The sequence below is a fragment of the Pristiophorus japonicus genome, chromosome 6 (genome assembly GCF_044704955.1).
Source record: "Pristiophorus japonicus isolate sPriJap1 chromosome 6, sPriJap1.hap1, whole genome shotgun sequence".
In the NCBI taxonomy this organism is placed as follows: domain Eukaryota; kingdom Metazoa; phylum Chordata; class Chondrichthyes; family Pristiophoridae; genus Pristiophorus; species Pristiophorus japonicus.
The window spans coordinates 234,847,818-234,860,895 of record NC_091982.1 but is presented as its reverse complement, the minus strand read 5'-3'; the positions used below and the strand labels follow the sequence as shown (position 1 = coordinate 234,860,895).

Here is a 13,078-nt window from a genome sequence, read left to right as displayed (position 1 = left end):
AGGTCATGCCATCTTTCAAGCGAGATGTTAAACCGAGGTGCTATTTGCCCTCTCGGGTGGACATAAATGATCCCATAGCACTATTCGAATAAGAGCAGAGGAGGTGTCCCCGGTGTGCTGGCCAACATTCAACCCTCAACCAAAACCCAAAACAGATTATCTGGTCGTTATTTCATTTGTTTGTGGAATTTTGCTGTGCGCAAAATTGGCTGCCACATTTCTCTACGTTATAACATTGACTACGTTTTAAAAGTACTTCATTGGCTGTAAAACCTTTGGGATGTTCTGAGGCTGCAAAAGGTGCTCAATAAATGCAAGTTCTTTCTGCTATATTAGTTAGTCTTTGACTGTGGGACTAAAAAAGTACAATTTACTGACAGAACACAAGAGTTTCTTTTATTCTCTTATCCTAATACAGAATCTTTTAAAATACTGTCCGAATCTTTTACATTGCATAGTATTTAGATTTTTAATCACTTAAATTTCACAATGAAAATCATTTTCTCATGGTATGTGAAACCAGGTTTGCGCTCCTCTTGGATAAATTTACAGACCCAGTTCCAAGTCTTCTAGCTCCTTCAAAAGACCATCTTCTTTCTGCATTTTCTCCATCTGTAAATGGAGAGAGATGGAGTCAAAGAAACCACAGCCTGCAGTAATGATATAGTTAGAACCAGGTAGACAGAAAAGCTTGTATCGAAACAAGCCAAATGTTGGCTTCCCGGACAGCTCAGATGGTGAATTACTCGGCATGGAATGGAAACCAAAGACCAGAAAAGCCCAAGATTTGATCTTTAATTCTGACTGGATTGGACAGGTTAGATGCAGGAAGAATGTTCCCGATGTTGGGGAAGCTCAGAACCAGGGGTCACAGTCTAAAGATAAGGGGCAAGCCATTTAGGACTGAGATGAGGAGAAATTTCTTCACTCAGAGAATTGTGAACCTGACCTCCATCACAGAAAGTTGTTGAGGCCAGTTCGTTAGATATATTCAAAAGGGAGTTAGATGTGGCCCTTACGGCTGAAGGAATCAATGGGTAGGAGAGAAAGCAGGAATGGGGTACTGAAGTTGCATGATCAGCCATGATCATATTGAATGGTGGTGCAGGCTCGAAGAGCCAAATGGCCTACTCCTGCACCTATTTTCTATGTTTCTATCCCCTCAGAGCAAGCTAGTCTCAGCCAAGGTGGCAACATGCTCACTATACCTTGGTGTCCCAGGGCCAGAGATGGAAAGAATAAGCCTGGGTTCTTGTTAGTGGTCACTAGCTAGTGACATCTGTTGAAGTGTGTTTATTTGTGGACATTGGACGAGGACAAGATTGTACTCAGCCGTGATGCTGCCCCAAATCAAAACCTTGCTGGCATTCACCGTCTTAGGGTTACACATAAAGTGCTGGCGCCCATGGAACTGCACCCCAGCACAAATCAGTGTCTACCGCTGGTAGAAAATTGGAGGGATAACAAGAGTTACATTTTGACGAAGGGTCATCGACCCGAAACATTAACTCTGCTTCTCGCTCCACAGATGCTGCCTGACCTGCTGAGATTTCCAGCATATTCTGTTTTTATTTCAGATTCCAGCATCCGCCGTATTTTGCTTTTGTAAGAGCTACATTTTAACCATGTACTTGTAGAATGAACAATTAGGTCCTATTACACTGCTTGATTGTGCTGGTTCATGGAAGAGTTTACATTTGTCATGATGCAAATTAATTTTTGCAGAAGCTTGAATTGTAACCTAACCAGTGCAAATTTTAAGCTCAATTTCCCGATTGCGCCCAAAATAGAAGATGTACACCACCGGATCACACATGAAAAAATTGTGACTTCAGTGAGGTAACAGAGGGCTGCACCATACCAAAGGCATGAACTGCTAGCTCCAGAATAAGATGGAAAAAGGAGAGAAGGGAAAAAAACAAAGGTAAAGTCATTCAGTAGCTGCATTACTGAATGTTGTAATATCTTTTTATGAGCTATGCAATCCCATTAAACAGATCATAGAATCCTTACAGCACAGAAGGCGGCCATTTGGCCCATAGTGTCTGTGATGGTTCTTTCAAAGAGCTATCCAATAGTCTCACGCCCTGCACTTTGCCTATAGCGCTGCAAATTTCTCCTTTTTAAGTATAGATCTAATTTCCGGTATTCTGCATGAAAAACTGCAGAACACTGGTAGTAAACAGTATTTCAGCACCTTTAAAAAAAGAAAAAAATGGAAAATGCTGGAAAGCCAGCAAAAAACCCCCAGAAAGGATGAGTTCCCATTTTGGGTGTAGACATTTCGTTATAACTCCAACTTGTGTTTTCTCTTGTCAGACGTTGTCAAGTTGATTCCAGGATTTTCTATTTCAGCACCTCAAATTGTTAAGACACTTTGTTGGGCACAGTACAGGGGCCTTTAGGTGGCATCCTAATGAGGGCAGAAACCAAACCGAAAAATGTTTGGTACTCTAGGTGCACGCCCCAGTGCAGTACTGAGGGAGTGCTGCACTATTGGAGGTGCCGTCTTTGAGATGTGATGTTTAACCGAGGCCACGTCTACTCCCTCAGGTGGACATAAAAGATCCCATGGCACTATTTCGAAGAGGAGCAGTGGAAAGGATCGTGAATCTTTGGAATTCTCTACCCCAGAGAGCTGAGGTGGCTGGATCATTGAATATATTTAAGGTGGAGATAGACAGATTTTTGAGCAGTAAGGGAGTCAAGGGTTATGGGGAGCGGGCAGGGAAGTGGAGTTGAGGCCAAGATCAGATCAACCATGATCTTATTGAATGGTGGAGCAGGCTCAAAGGGCCAAATGGCCCACTCCTGCTCCTATTTCTTATGTTAACCCCCCCCACCAATGTCCTGGCCATTATCATATTGCTATTTGTGGGAGCTTGCTGTGCACATATTGGCTGTCACGTTTCATACATTACAACAGGGACTACACTTCAAAAATTACTTCACTGGCTGTAAAGCACTTTGGGGCATCCCATGGTCGTGAGAGACGCTATATAAATGCAAGTCTTTCTTTGAGACGTACTGAGATAGTGAATGGCACGATATAAATACAAGTCTTTCTATCCTTGATATCTGCCAGCACCGTGCAAGTCCTGAGGGGGGAAATATTACATTCTTTTGGTACCTGGTTTTTTTCTAGCTGCTTGCCAGAAGCTTCTTGTTCTCTCAGTTGTTCAATTGCTTTAAGTTTCTGCAACAAAAAGAGTTATGTTGTAAAGAGGTGAACAGTTGCAGGTTTTACAACAACCAAAAAACTTCAAAAACCCATTTCTGTGACAAATGGGGCTTAAATCATGTTTTTTTTCCTGCAAATTAGGCAAGAAATCTTTGAACTCATTGATCAAAATAGAAATATGCAAGAGATGTATATCTTCTGGTGGTGCTGTTTCTCCCCCCTGCCTCCCCCAACCTCTTCCCCAGAACTTACTTTTTTGATGTTCTTAATTTTCTTTTCTACTTCCGGGTCGCCATGGCCCTCGGCACACTGTCTAGGTTCAGGGTCAGATGGTGCTTCCTGTATGACCTCAGGCTTGCTCTCCTGCAGGAAAGAGGGGGCGGGGGGGGGATGGGGGAAAGGTGTTAAGATCAAGAATCTCTGCTTTCAGGCCATCAGAGTTTTCCTGGATGCTTTTGTGCCCTGTAAATCAATGTTGTTACCCGTTTGCTTTACGACTTGTACCCACAGAGAGCAAGGGTATGAAGTAAAGTTGTGGAAGTATTGGAAACTGCGATGGTGTTTCATAGCTACGGCTTAGCGGGTAAAAATAAAAAATACCTGTTTTGCTGCCTTTCTAGCCTCCCGCTTCTTTTGATTTTTTAGAGCAGCTTTTGACAGTTGCTTATCTGCAGTTTGTGGTTTCATGTTCTGAGGTGGCTCTTCCTCATGCTAGTGGGAAAGAAAACAAGTTATGCACCAGATCAAATCTCAGTGTATTGGCCTCAAAGCACTGCATTAGATGCAAGTGTACACGGTAATATAAAAGGAAAGTTTTTAAATGCAACTTCTTTCTTTGTTATATCTGCCATCAACAGTCTTTGGTTTAAGACTTAACATTTTGCTCTTTGAAAATTCAAAGTTCCCAATACAGATCCAGTTCTCAACCTCAAGCAGACTACGCACTATTACATTTCTTTCCAAATTCATTTTAAATCCACACATATTTACTCTTCCAATTGTCTTCCCTCCTCTCCTGATGATTCCTGCTGGGCGCAGTTCCTTAAATATCAGGTAGACCTCCAGTACATCACTTAAGTGGAGATTCTACCTGTGCGAGCCTTGACATTAAATGACCATGAATTGCATCATTGCCAAGCCAGAACCTGTCCTCACTCAACATAACTACCAAACAGGAGTCTCTGGATAGCGATCAGGGACAAGAACCCGAAGCGATTTTCCTATTCCTGGCTCAGGGCCACTCAAGTCAATTGCGATACCCCTGCCTATTGTCCCAATTGATATCAGCAAACTCAACATCGACCAACCAGCGATCTTCCTTTAATGTACAGCCGAGTAGCATACTGGACAATACTATTAGCTGTGCCAACAGGAGAGCTAATTCTTAAAGTATACATATTGCTACATTTTGTAAACCAAGCCTTTTGAAGAAACAGGAGTAACTTTTACTATCATTTTCTTCTTCCTCATTATTACTGATCTCTTGAATATATTGGGCAGGTTGAGCACAGGCCAGACACTTGCCTCACACAGGCAGGACAAAACTTAGAGGGAGAATTAGAATCATGAAATAGAACGGTTACAGCGCAGAAGGAGGTCATTCGGCCCGTCGAGCCCGTGCCGGCTCTCTGTAAGAGCACTTCAGCCAGTCCCACTCCCCCGCCCTTTCCCCGTAACCCTGCAATTTCTTTTCCTTCAGGTACTTATCCAATTCCATTTTGAAAGCCACGATTGAATCTGCCTCCACCACCCTTTCAGGCAGTGCATTCCAGATCCTAACCACTCGCTGCGTAAAAAGGTTTTTCCTCCTGTCGCCTTTGGTTCTTTTGCCAAAGGAGATGGAATATAAAAGCAGGGAAGTCTTGCTACAACTGTATAAGGTATTGGTGAGGCCACACCTGGAATACTGCGTACAGTTTTGGTTTCCATATTTACAAAAGGATATACTTGCTTTGGAGGCAGTTCAGAGACAGTTCACTAGGTTGATTCCGGGGATGAGGGGGTTGACTTATGAGGAAAGGTTGAGTAGGTTGGGCCTCTACTCATTGGAATTCAGAAGAATGAGAGGTGATCTTATCGAAACGCATAAGATTATGAGGGGACTTGACAAGGTGGATGCAGAGAGGATATTTCCACTGATGAGGGAGACTAGAACTAGAGGGCACGATCTTAGAATAAGGGGCCGCCCATTTAAAACTGAGATGAGGAGAAATTTCTTCTCTCAGAAGGTTGTAAATCTGTGGAATTCGCTGCCTCAAAGAGCTGTGGAAGCTGGGCCATTGAATAAATTTAAGACAGAAAGTGACAGTTTCTTAAATGATAAGGGAATAAGGGTTATGGGGAGCGGGCAGGGAAGTGGAGCTGAGTCCATGATCAGATCAGCCATGATCTTATTGAATGGCGGAGCAGGCTCGAGGGGCCGTATGGCCTACTCCTGTTCCTATTTCTTATGTTCTTATCACCTTAAATCTATGTCCTCTGTTTCTCGACCCTTCACCAATAGGAACAGTTTATCTCTATCTACTCTGTCCAGACCCCTCATGATTTTGAACACCTCGATCAAATCTCCTCTCAACTTTCTCTGCTCTAAGCACCAGCTTCTCCAGTCTATCCACATAACTGAAGAGTCACAATTCGTTTTAATTACACTAAACATTACCATTACAAATGCATGGGAGCCAGCAAATGGTATGTTGGCCTTTATTATAAAAGGATTGGTGTACAAGTGTCTTTCTGCAATTATACAGGGCCTTGGTTGACCACAACTGGAGGATTGTGTACAGTTTTGGTCTCCTTACCTAAGGAAGAATCTACTTGCAAGGGAGAGAAGTGTAAATTAATTCTGTTATTGGGCACGAAATACTGTAACAATAGGAGAGGCGTTTCAGATGTGCATTTCAAACACCTGAATATTAACGGTCAGAAAGAAAGCAGCAGCTTTAACTGTAGTGTGAATATCGTCAGAAAAATAAACAGCTGGCACAATGCTCACAAGATAGCGTTACAAATTTGGGTCTGCTGTAGACTTTCTTGGATTCAGTGGCATCAGTTGCTCCTGTAAGTGGTCTGATTGTCCTACTTTTATTGAAGCTGACTCACAATGCCCTCTACAGGTTGAACCTCCTTTATCCGGCACCACCCCTCGTCCGGAATCATTCCCGGCCGTTCCGACATGAACAAATTGAAGTCCTTTCTCGCCTGACATCACGACCCACCGCTGCCCCCACCCCCCCACCATGAGCTCTCTGTCGCACACCCAGCCCCAAGCCAGCCAGCCCCGATATCCCCTTGCTCAGTACCTGTACTATCCAATTTAACGTGACCTCCCCTCATCCGGCAAAATCCCTTATCCGGCAAGGGTGCCAGATAAGAGAGGTTCAACCTGTATCTAGTTGTACAATGGTGTAACCCAGTGGCATAATAATAGCATCCCCTATGATCTGGACTGTATCCTTGTGCGTTCAGCATGAGTGGTTCTTCAATCACTTCGAAGTTAGATGAGTAACACTTTGAGAGACGAGGCAGGATACAAATCATTAAGCTGCTTTATTTCACAGCATGTAAATGTACAGAGCCACAGCTTTGATTGGATTCTCTTATTTCATGCAATACAACTTCGTCTGCATAATAATAAATATGCTATGCTGCCCCACATCAGTGGGTAATCTTACTTGACTTAATCAGAATAACATGTCTGCATTATCTTTCAGGACAGGGCAGAACTTCATCTCCCTGACATTTCGTCTTTTCTTCGTTTCACCAGTGTCAGCACACTTGCCTGAGTCAGAAAGTTTTGGGTTCAAGTCCCACTCCAGAGACTTGAGCACAAAGTCCAGGCTGGCACGCCAATGCAGAACTGAGGGAGCACTGCACTGTCAGAGGTGCCGATTTTTGAATGAAATGTTAATCGGAGGCCCTATCTGCTCTCTCTCAGATGGATGTAAAAGATTCCACGGCACTATTTTGAAGAAGAGCAAGAGGATTCTCGGAGTCTTGTCCAATATTTATCGTCCAACCAATATCACTAAAACAGATTATCTGGTTATCATCTCATTACTGTTTGTGGGATCTTGCTGTGCACAAATTGGCTGCCGTGTTTCTTAAATTACAACAGTGACTACACTTCAACAATACTTCATTGGCTGTAAAGCGCTTTGGGACATCCTGAGGTTGTGGAAGGCGCTATATAAATGCATGGCTTTCTTCTTTCTTTCTGTATCAGCTTTTACTCAAACTGACTACCCTCCACCCAAAAGGTTAATGCACCACCAGCCTAACTTGCTAATGACCCCTGCAGAGTTCAAGTGAACAAGATTGTTGTTGCAGCAAGCGTGAACAAGCAAACTCTTGCTCCTAATTCTTATGTCCTTCACACTAGAATATTAAACTATCTTCGATCGTCTCCAGTATGGTGGTATAGATGTTCCGAATGAATCACAATCTATATCTCGCCACCCAGCTGTCCTGTGAATTTAACCTCTTGAGAGCTATATAACTCATTACTTTAACATATATTGCACAAAGGATCCCTCATAGTGAATGTGACAAGATAGGATTGGAAGATGGTCCACTTGATCGCGCCTTACTATTTTTCTATGTCCACTTGAACCACGCAGGCAGAAGAATAGGACCAAATTTTAACGTCCCGAGCAATGGACAAAACCTATTACAATGAAAGAAAGACTTGGATTTATAGAGCGCCTTTCACGACCACCGGACGTCTCAAAGCGCTTTACAGCCAATAAAGTACTTTTGAAGTGTAGTAATGTGGGAAACGCAGCAGCCAACTTGTGCACAGCAAACTTTCACAAACAGCAATGTGATAATGACCAAATAATCTGTTTTTGTTATGTTGATTGAGGGATAAATATTGACCAGGACCACCAGGGATAACTCCCCTGCTCTTCTTCAAATAGTGCCATGGGATCTTTTTACCTGAGAGGTCAGACAGGGCCTCGGTTTAACGTCTCAGCCGAAAGACGACACCACTGACAGTGCAGCACTCCGTCAGATCAGCCTAGATTTATGTGCTCAAGTTTCTAGAGTGGGACTTGAACCCACAACCTTCTGACTCAGAGACAAGTGTGCTACCCACTGAGCCACAACAGAGGTATAGAGTACAAAAGTGTGTAAATTATGATGTATAAAACATTGGTTCGGCCCCACTTGGAGTATTATGTCCAATTCTGGGCACCACACTTATCAACGAAGTGAAGGCCTTAGAGAGGGTGCAGAAAAGATTTACGAGAATGATTCCAAGAATGAGGGACTTTGGTTACATTGATAGACTGGAGAAGCTGGGGTTGTTCTCCTTGGAGCAGCAAAGATTGGGAGGAAATTTGATAGAGGTGTTCAAAATCATGTTCCCATTGGCAGAAGGGTCGAGAGCCAGAGGTCACAGATTTCAGGTGATTGGCAAAAGAGCCAAAGGCAACATGAAAAAACGTTTTTATGCAGCGAGTTGGTAGGATGTGGAATGTGCTGCCTGAGAGGGTGGTGGAGACAGATTCAATTTTACCTTTCAAACTGCAGTTGGATAAGTGTCTGAAGGAAAAAAAATTGCAGGGCTATGGGGAAAGGGTGGGGGAGTGGGTCCAGCGAAAAGTCGGCATGGGCTCAACGGGCCAAACGGCCTTCTTCCGTGCTGTAACCATTCTATGATCCTGCTAATTAGAGCAGTGGTTCTCTAACAGGGCTCAGCAAGGACCCTGGACATCTGTAGAGACTTTCCAGGGTATAAGAACATAAGAAATAGGAGCAGGAGTAGGCCATACGGCCCCTCGAGCCTGCTCCGCCATTCAATACGATCATGGCTGATCCGATCATGGACTCAGCTCCACTTCCCCGCCCGCTCCCCATAACCCCTTATCGTTTCAGAAACTGTCTATTTCTGTCTTAAATTTATTCAATGACCCGGCTTCCACAACTCTCTGAGGCAGCAAATTCCACAGATTTACAGCCCTCAGAGAAGAAATTCCTCCTCAGCTCAGTTTTAAATGGGCGGCCCCTTATTTTAAAATTATGCCCCCTAGTTCTAGTCTCCCCTATCAGTGGAAACATCCTCTCTGCATCCACCTTGTCAAGCCCCCTCATAATCTTATACGTTTCGATAAGATCACCTCTCATTCTTCTGAGTTCCAATGAGTAGAGGCCCAACCTACTCAACCTTTCCTCATAAGTCAACCTCCTCATCTCCGCAATCAACCGAGTGGACCTTCTCTGAACTGATCCGCGAACAAAACCTCAATTGGTGATGGTGAGCAGGCTGCTGCGGAGGGCCCCGGCCCTGCTGAACGGGATGGCGACCGGTTACCATGGTAGCGGAGCCGGCTGTGCATAGTGAATGTGGCATTCTCTCAATCGTGCCAGTTTGGCTCAGCTGGTAGAAGTTTGAGAGTTCAAGCCCCAATATGGACTTTAGCACATAATCTAGGCTGCCACTTGTGCAGTACTGAGGGAGTGATGCGTTGTCAGAGGTGCCATCTTTCAAATGAGACGTTGAACTCAGACCCCCACCTATCTGCTCGTGATTTTTAAGATTTCACGGCACTATTTGAAGAAGGGAAGGGAGCTTTCTTGGTATTCTGATCAACATTCCTTCCTTGACCAACACCACCTAAATCAGCTTATCTGGTCATTCGTTCATTTGTTGGTGGTTGGGACCTTGCTGTGTGCAAATCAGTTGCATAACAACAGCAATGAGGATCTGATAAAGTGCTTTATAAATGCAGTGCAGCGTCACTGCTCAACTCATGAGAGTGGGGCTTGAATCCACAATCTTTTGATCCAGAGGGAACCAAAAGATACTGAAGCATTAAAATCTAAGCTTTGTATTTCTCATTTCCCTATTACATTCACACCTTATTCTTAAACACTCAAGTAGGCCAGAACAATAGGGCATTTTTCAGAAGTTTCTCATAGAAAGTTCTGAAACTTTACTTTGACTTCACTGCACATTCCAACGGTGGGAAGTTTGTAGGAATTACAAAAATATATTATTTGACTTGTACAAATTTTTAAAAGGGCATCCAAACTCAACTAAGAAAACTTACTGAGTCACACTCACCAGTTTTGTGCTAGTTATTGGCTTGTTTCTCAATGCTGGGGGTCTGTAAGCCTGTGCTGGTTTGGCGTCAATACTAGGGACATCATTGGGAACAGTCTGGTATTTGATGGCCTTCTCCGGGAAAGCCCCATCTACAAATGGCTGCCACTGCACTTCCCAGAGTTCAGAGTTCGCCGCCACTTCAACCTTGTGATGGACTGCGCCACTGTAGTGCCAGATCTTGTAGCCATTGCTAACCCGTAGTCTCGGCGCGCAAGTTGCTGTCACAATGTGCTCTCCATCCGGGCACCATGAGAAGTAGGTTGTATCAGCGGCTTGGGGCTTAGAAATCTGTTTGTATTTTTTTACATCCCAGACTTCCATCTGTCCTCGGAGGTTTCCAAAGCCTGCTAGCACCAGGATGTGTCCTTGAGGGCTGTAGAATGCTGCATTCCGAGGGCCAGTGCCGAAGTCAAAGACTGGGTCGCACTTATGGTTGTAGACTGTAGCTTTGGCAGGCATGAAACCGTACACGGCACAAAATTCTACTGAGTTTGGATTCCAGACTACGTCATAAATTGGGCCGTTTTTAGCTGAAAGAAAAGAATTGTTTGTACAGTGAGATGCTGTCGCTTGACTCGAGTGCATTACTGCTACAATAACAGCTTCCATATACATAGCATCTTTAACTTGTTTAAAATGTTCCAGGGCGCTTCAGAGAGGTTGCAATCGGACGAAAATGGACGCCAAGCCAAAGAAGGAGATATTCGGAGCTTAGTTCAGTTGGTAGCATTCTTGCTCGAGTCAGAAGATTGTGGCTCAACATACATTTCAGCACATAATTTCGGCTGACATTTCTGCAGTACCGAGGGATGAAACAAAGGCTTTGCCTGCCTGCTCAGATGTGTGTAAAAGATCCCAGGCACTATTTGAAGAGCAGGGAGTTCTCCCAATGCACTGACCAACATTCACCCCTCAACCAATACAAGCAAAAGCAGATTATCTGGTCATTGATGCATTTGCTGTTTGTGGTTCTTGCTCTGCGCTAATTGGCTGCCCTCGTTTGTCTAAATAACAACCGTGACTGCACTTCAAAAGTAATCCATTAGTTGTGAAGCACCTTGAGACATTACGAGGGCTTGATGAGGCACAATATAAATGCAAGCTCAATCAATCTATCTAGCTATAATCCCGGGTGGGTACGACTATTCCAACGCTCTCCTGGCCAGCCTCCCATCTTCCACTCTCCATAAACTTGAGCTTATCCAAAACTCTGCTGCCTGTATCCTCACTGCTGTTCACCGACCTACAAAGCTAATAACACATTGCAGGATGTGGCCACTCCACAGCTAGAGATGAGTAGTGAGGCTGAGGAAATCGTCTGTTGGAGGGACAAAATGACTTAGGCATAGAAACATAGAAAATAGGTGCAGAAGTAGGCCATTCGGCCCTTCGAGCTTGCACCACCATTCATTATGATTATGGCTGATCATGCAACTTCAGTACCCCATTCCTGCTTTCTCTCCATACCCCTTGATCCCTTTAGCCGTGAGGGGTAGTGCAGCAAATTCCTGGAGGTCTCAAGTTGTCTGACTGGTATATTGTTACAAACAAGGATACTGGTGCAGGGAAAGAAAATCACAAGCAACATCATGCCGATTTTTCCTCTCTCTTTCTAGTTAATAGAATATATTGCATTGAAAGGACACTGGCATTCTGTTAAAATTCTTTCCGCAAAGTCATTTCTATTTCACAAGGTAGATACAGATGGGGAAGGTCATTCAGCCTATTCTTGCTCATCCATGTTAGACCACCTGTGCTCCTCTATTACAGGATCCCGCTGTTTCTTCAACATCTCAAGGATTTTACCTCCACTAACCTAAAGGAATCCCATTCCACAGATTGATTATTTTGTGTGAAGCCTTCTGCTCCTTTGAACGGTTGCCTCTGGCGTACTGTCACAACTTAATTGGAAGCAGTGTTCCAGATTTTTGTTTTCTATACTATTCCGCCTAGATCTCTCTGCTCCCGAGGTCAGAGAAAGAGTGGATGTCCTCTTTGCAGGCCGCTGTAAATGCTCTATCAGGTGCTAGAAACTGCACAATATTTATCTCAATCTGTGAAATAGGCCTGGTCCCTGGTTGCTTATATACAGGTGTGGAATCAGGGACTCTGCTGTATGAGGAACATACACTGAGGACCCACACTCTTGTACTTTGCCACAGCACGATGCAAGAGCAATCATAGTATTCTACTTTTATTTCTGAACGATCTACACTCTAATGTATGATTGCTCTCCTCTGCATAGGTTATTTGAATTAAGTAACTTGTATAATCGTGGAAAATCTCCCTCTCCCCCTGACATGTAGTGAACTCCAAATGGACTGGCCAGATGAGATTTGAATATGCTAATCTTGAGCAAACCTCTCAGTGTGGACAAAAGCATACCAAAGTGACTCGCCCTCCATTTTACTTTCTTTACTGTGAGGGAGTAAATAGATTTTGTTCCGACACTTCCCCTGACAGCACAAGCAGAGCTTAGGGCAGAGGCAGCTGAAGGCACATAAGAAATAGGAGCAGGAGTAGGCCATTTGGCCCCTCGAGCCTGCTCCACCATTTAATAAAATCTTGGCTGATCTGATCTTGGGCTCAGTTCCACTTCCCCGCCTGCTCCCCATAACCCTTCACTCCCTTATTACTCAAAAATCTGTCTATCTCCACCTTAAATATATTCAATGACCCAGCCTCCACAGCTCCCTGGGGTAGAGAATTCCACAGATTCACAACCTTCTGAGAGAAGAAATTCCTCCTCATCTCAGTTTTAAGTGGGCGGCCCCAGCACGTGATCAGGA

At 44.1% G+C, this 13,078-nt stretch overlaps 1 protein-coding gene across 2 annotated transcripts in view; it reads right to left on the bottom strand.

Annotated features, from left to right (window-relative positions):
• Positions 1 to 369: 369 nt before the first annotated feature.
• eif2a (eukaryotic translation initiation factor 2A) overlaps positions 370 to 13,078 on the bottom strand; it is a 62,829-nt gene continuing 50,120 nt past the window's right edge. For both annotated transcript variants that reach the window (XM_070882399.1, XM_070882398.1), the window contains 5 exons: positions 10,248 to 10,819; positions 3,782 to 3,892; positions 3,434 to 3,544; positions 3,131 to 3,196; positions 370 to 612 (listed from right to left, as the gene is read on the bottom strand). In XM_070882399.1, the coding sequence (XP_070738500.1) occupies positions 547 to 612; positions 3,131 to 3,196; positions 3,434 to 3,544; positions 3,782 to 3,892; positions 10,248 to 10,819 (926 nt within the window). In that variant the 3' untranslated portion in view covers positions 370 to 546. The remainder of the gene's footprint in view (positions 613 to 3,130; positions 3,197 to 3,433; positions 3,545 to 3,781; positions 3,893 to 10,247; positions 10,820 to 13,078) is intronic.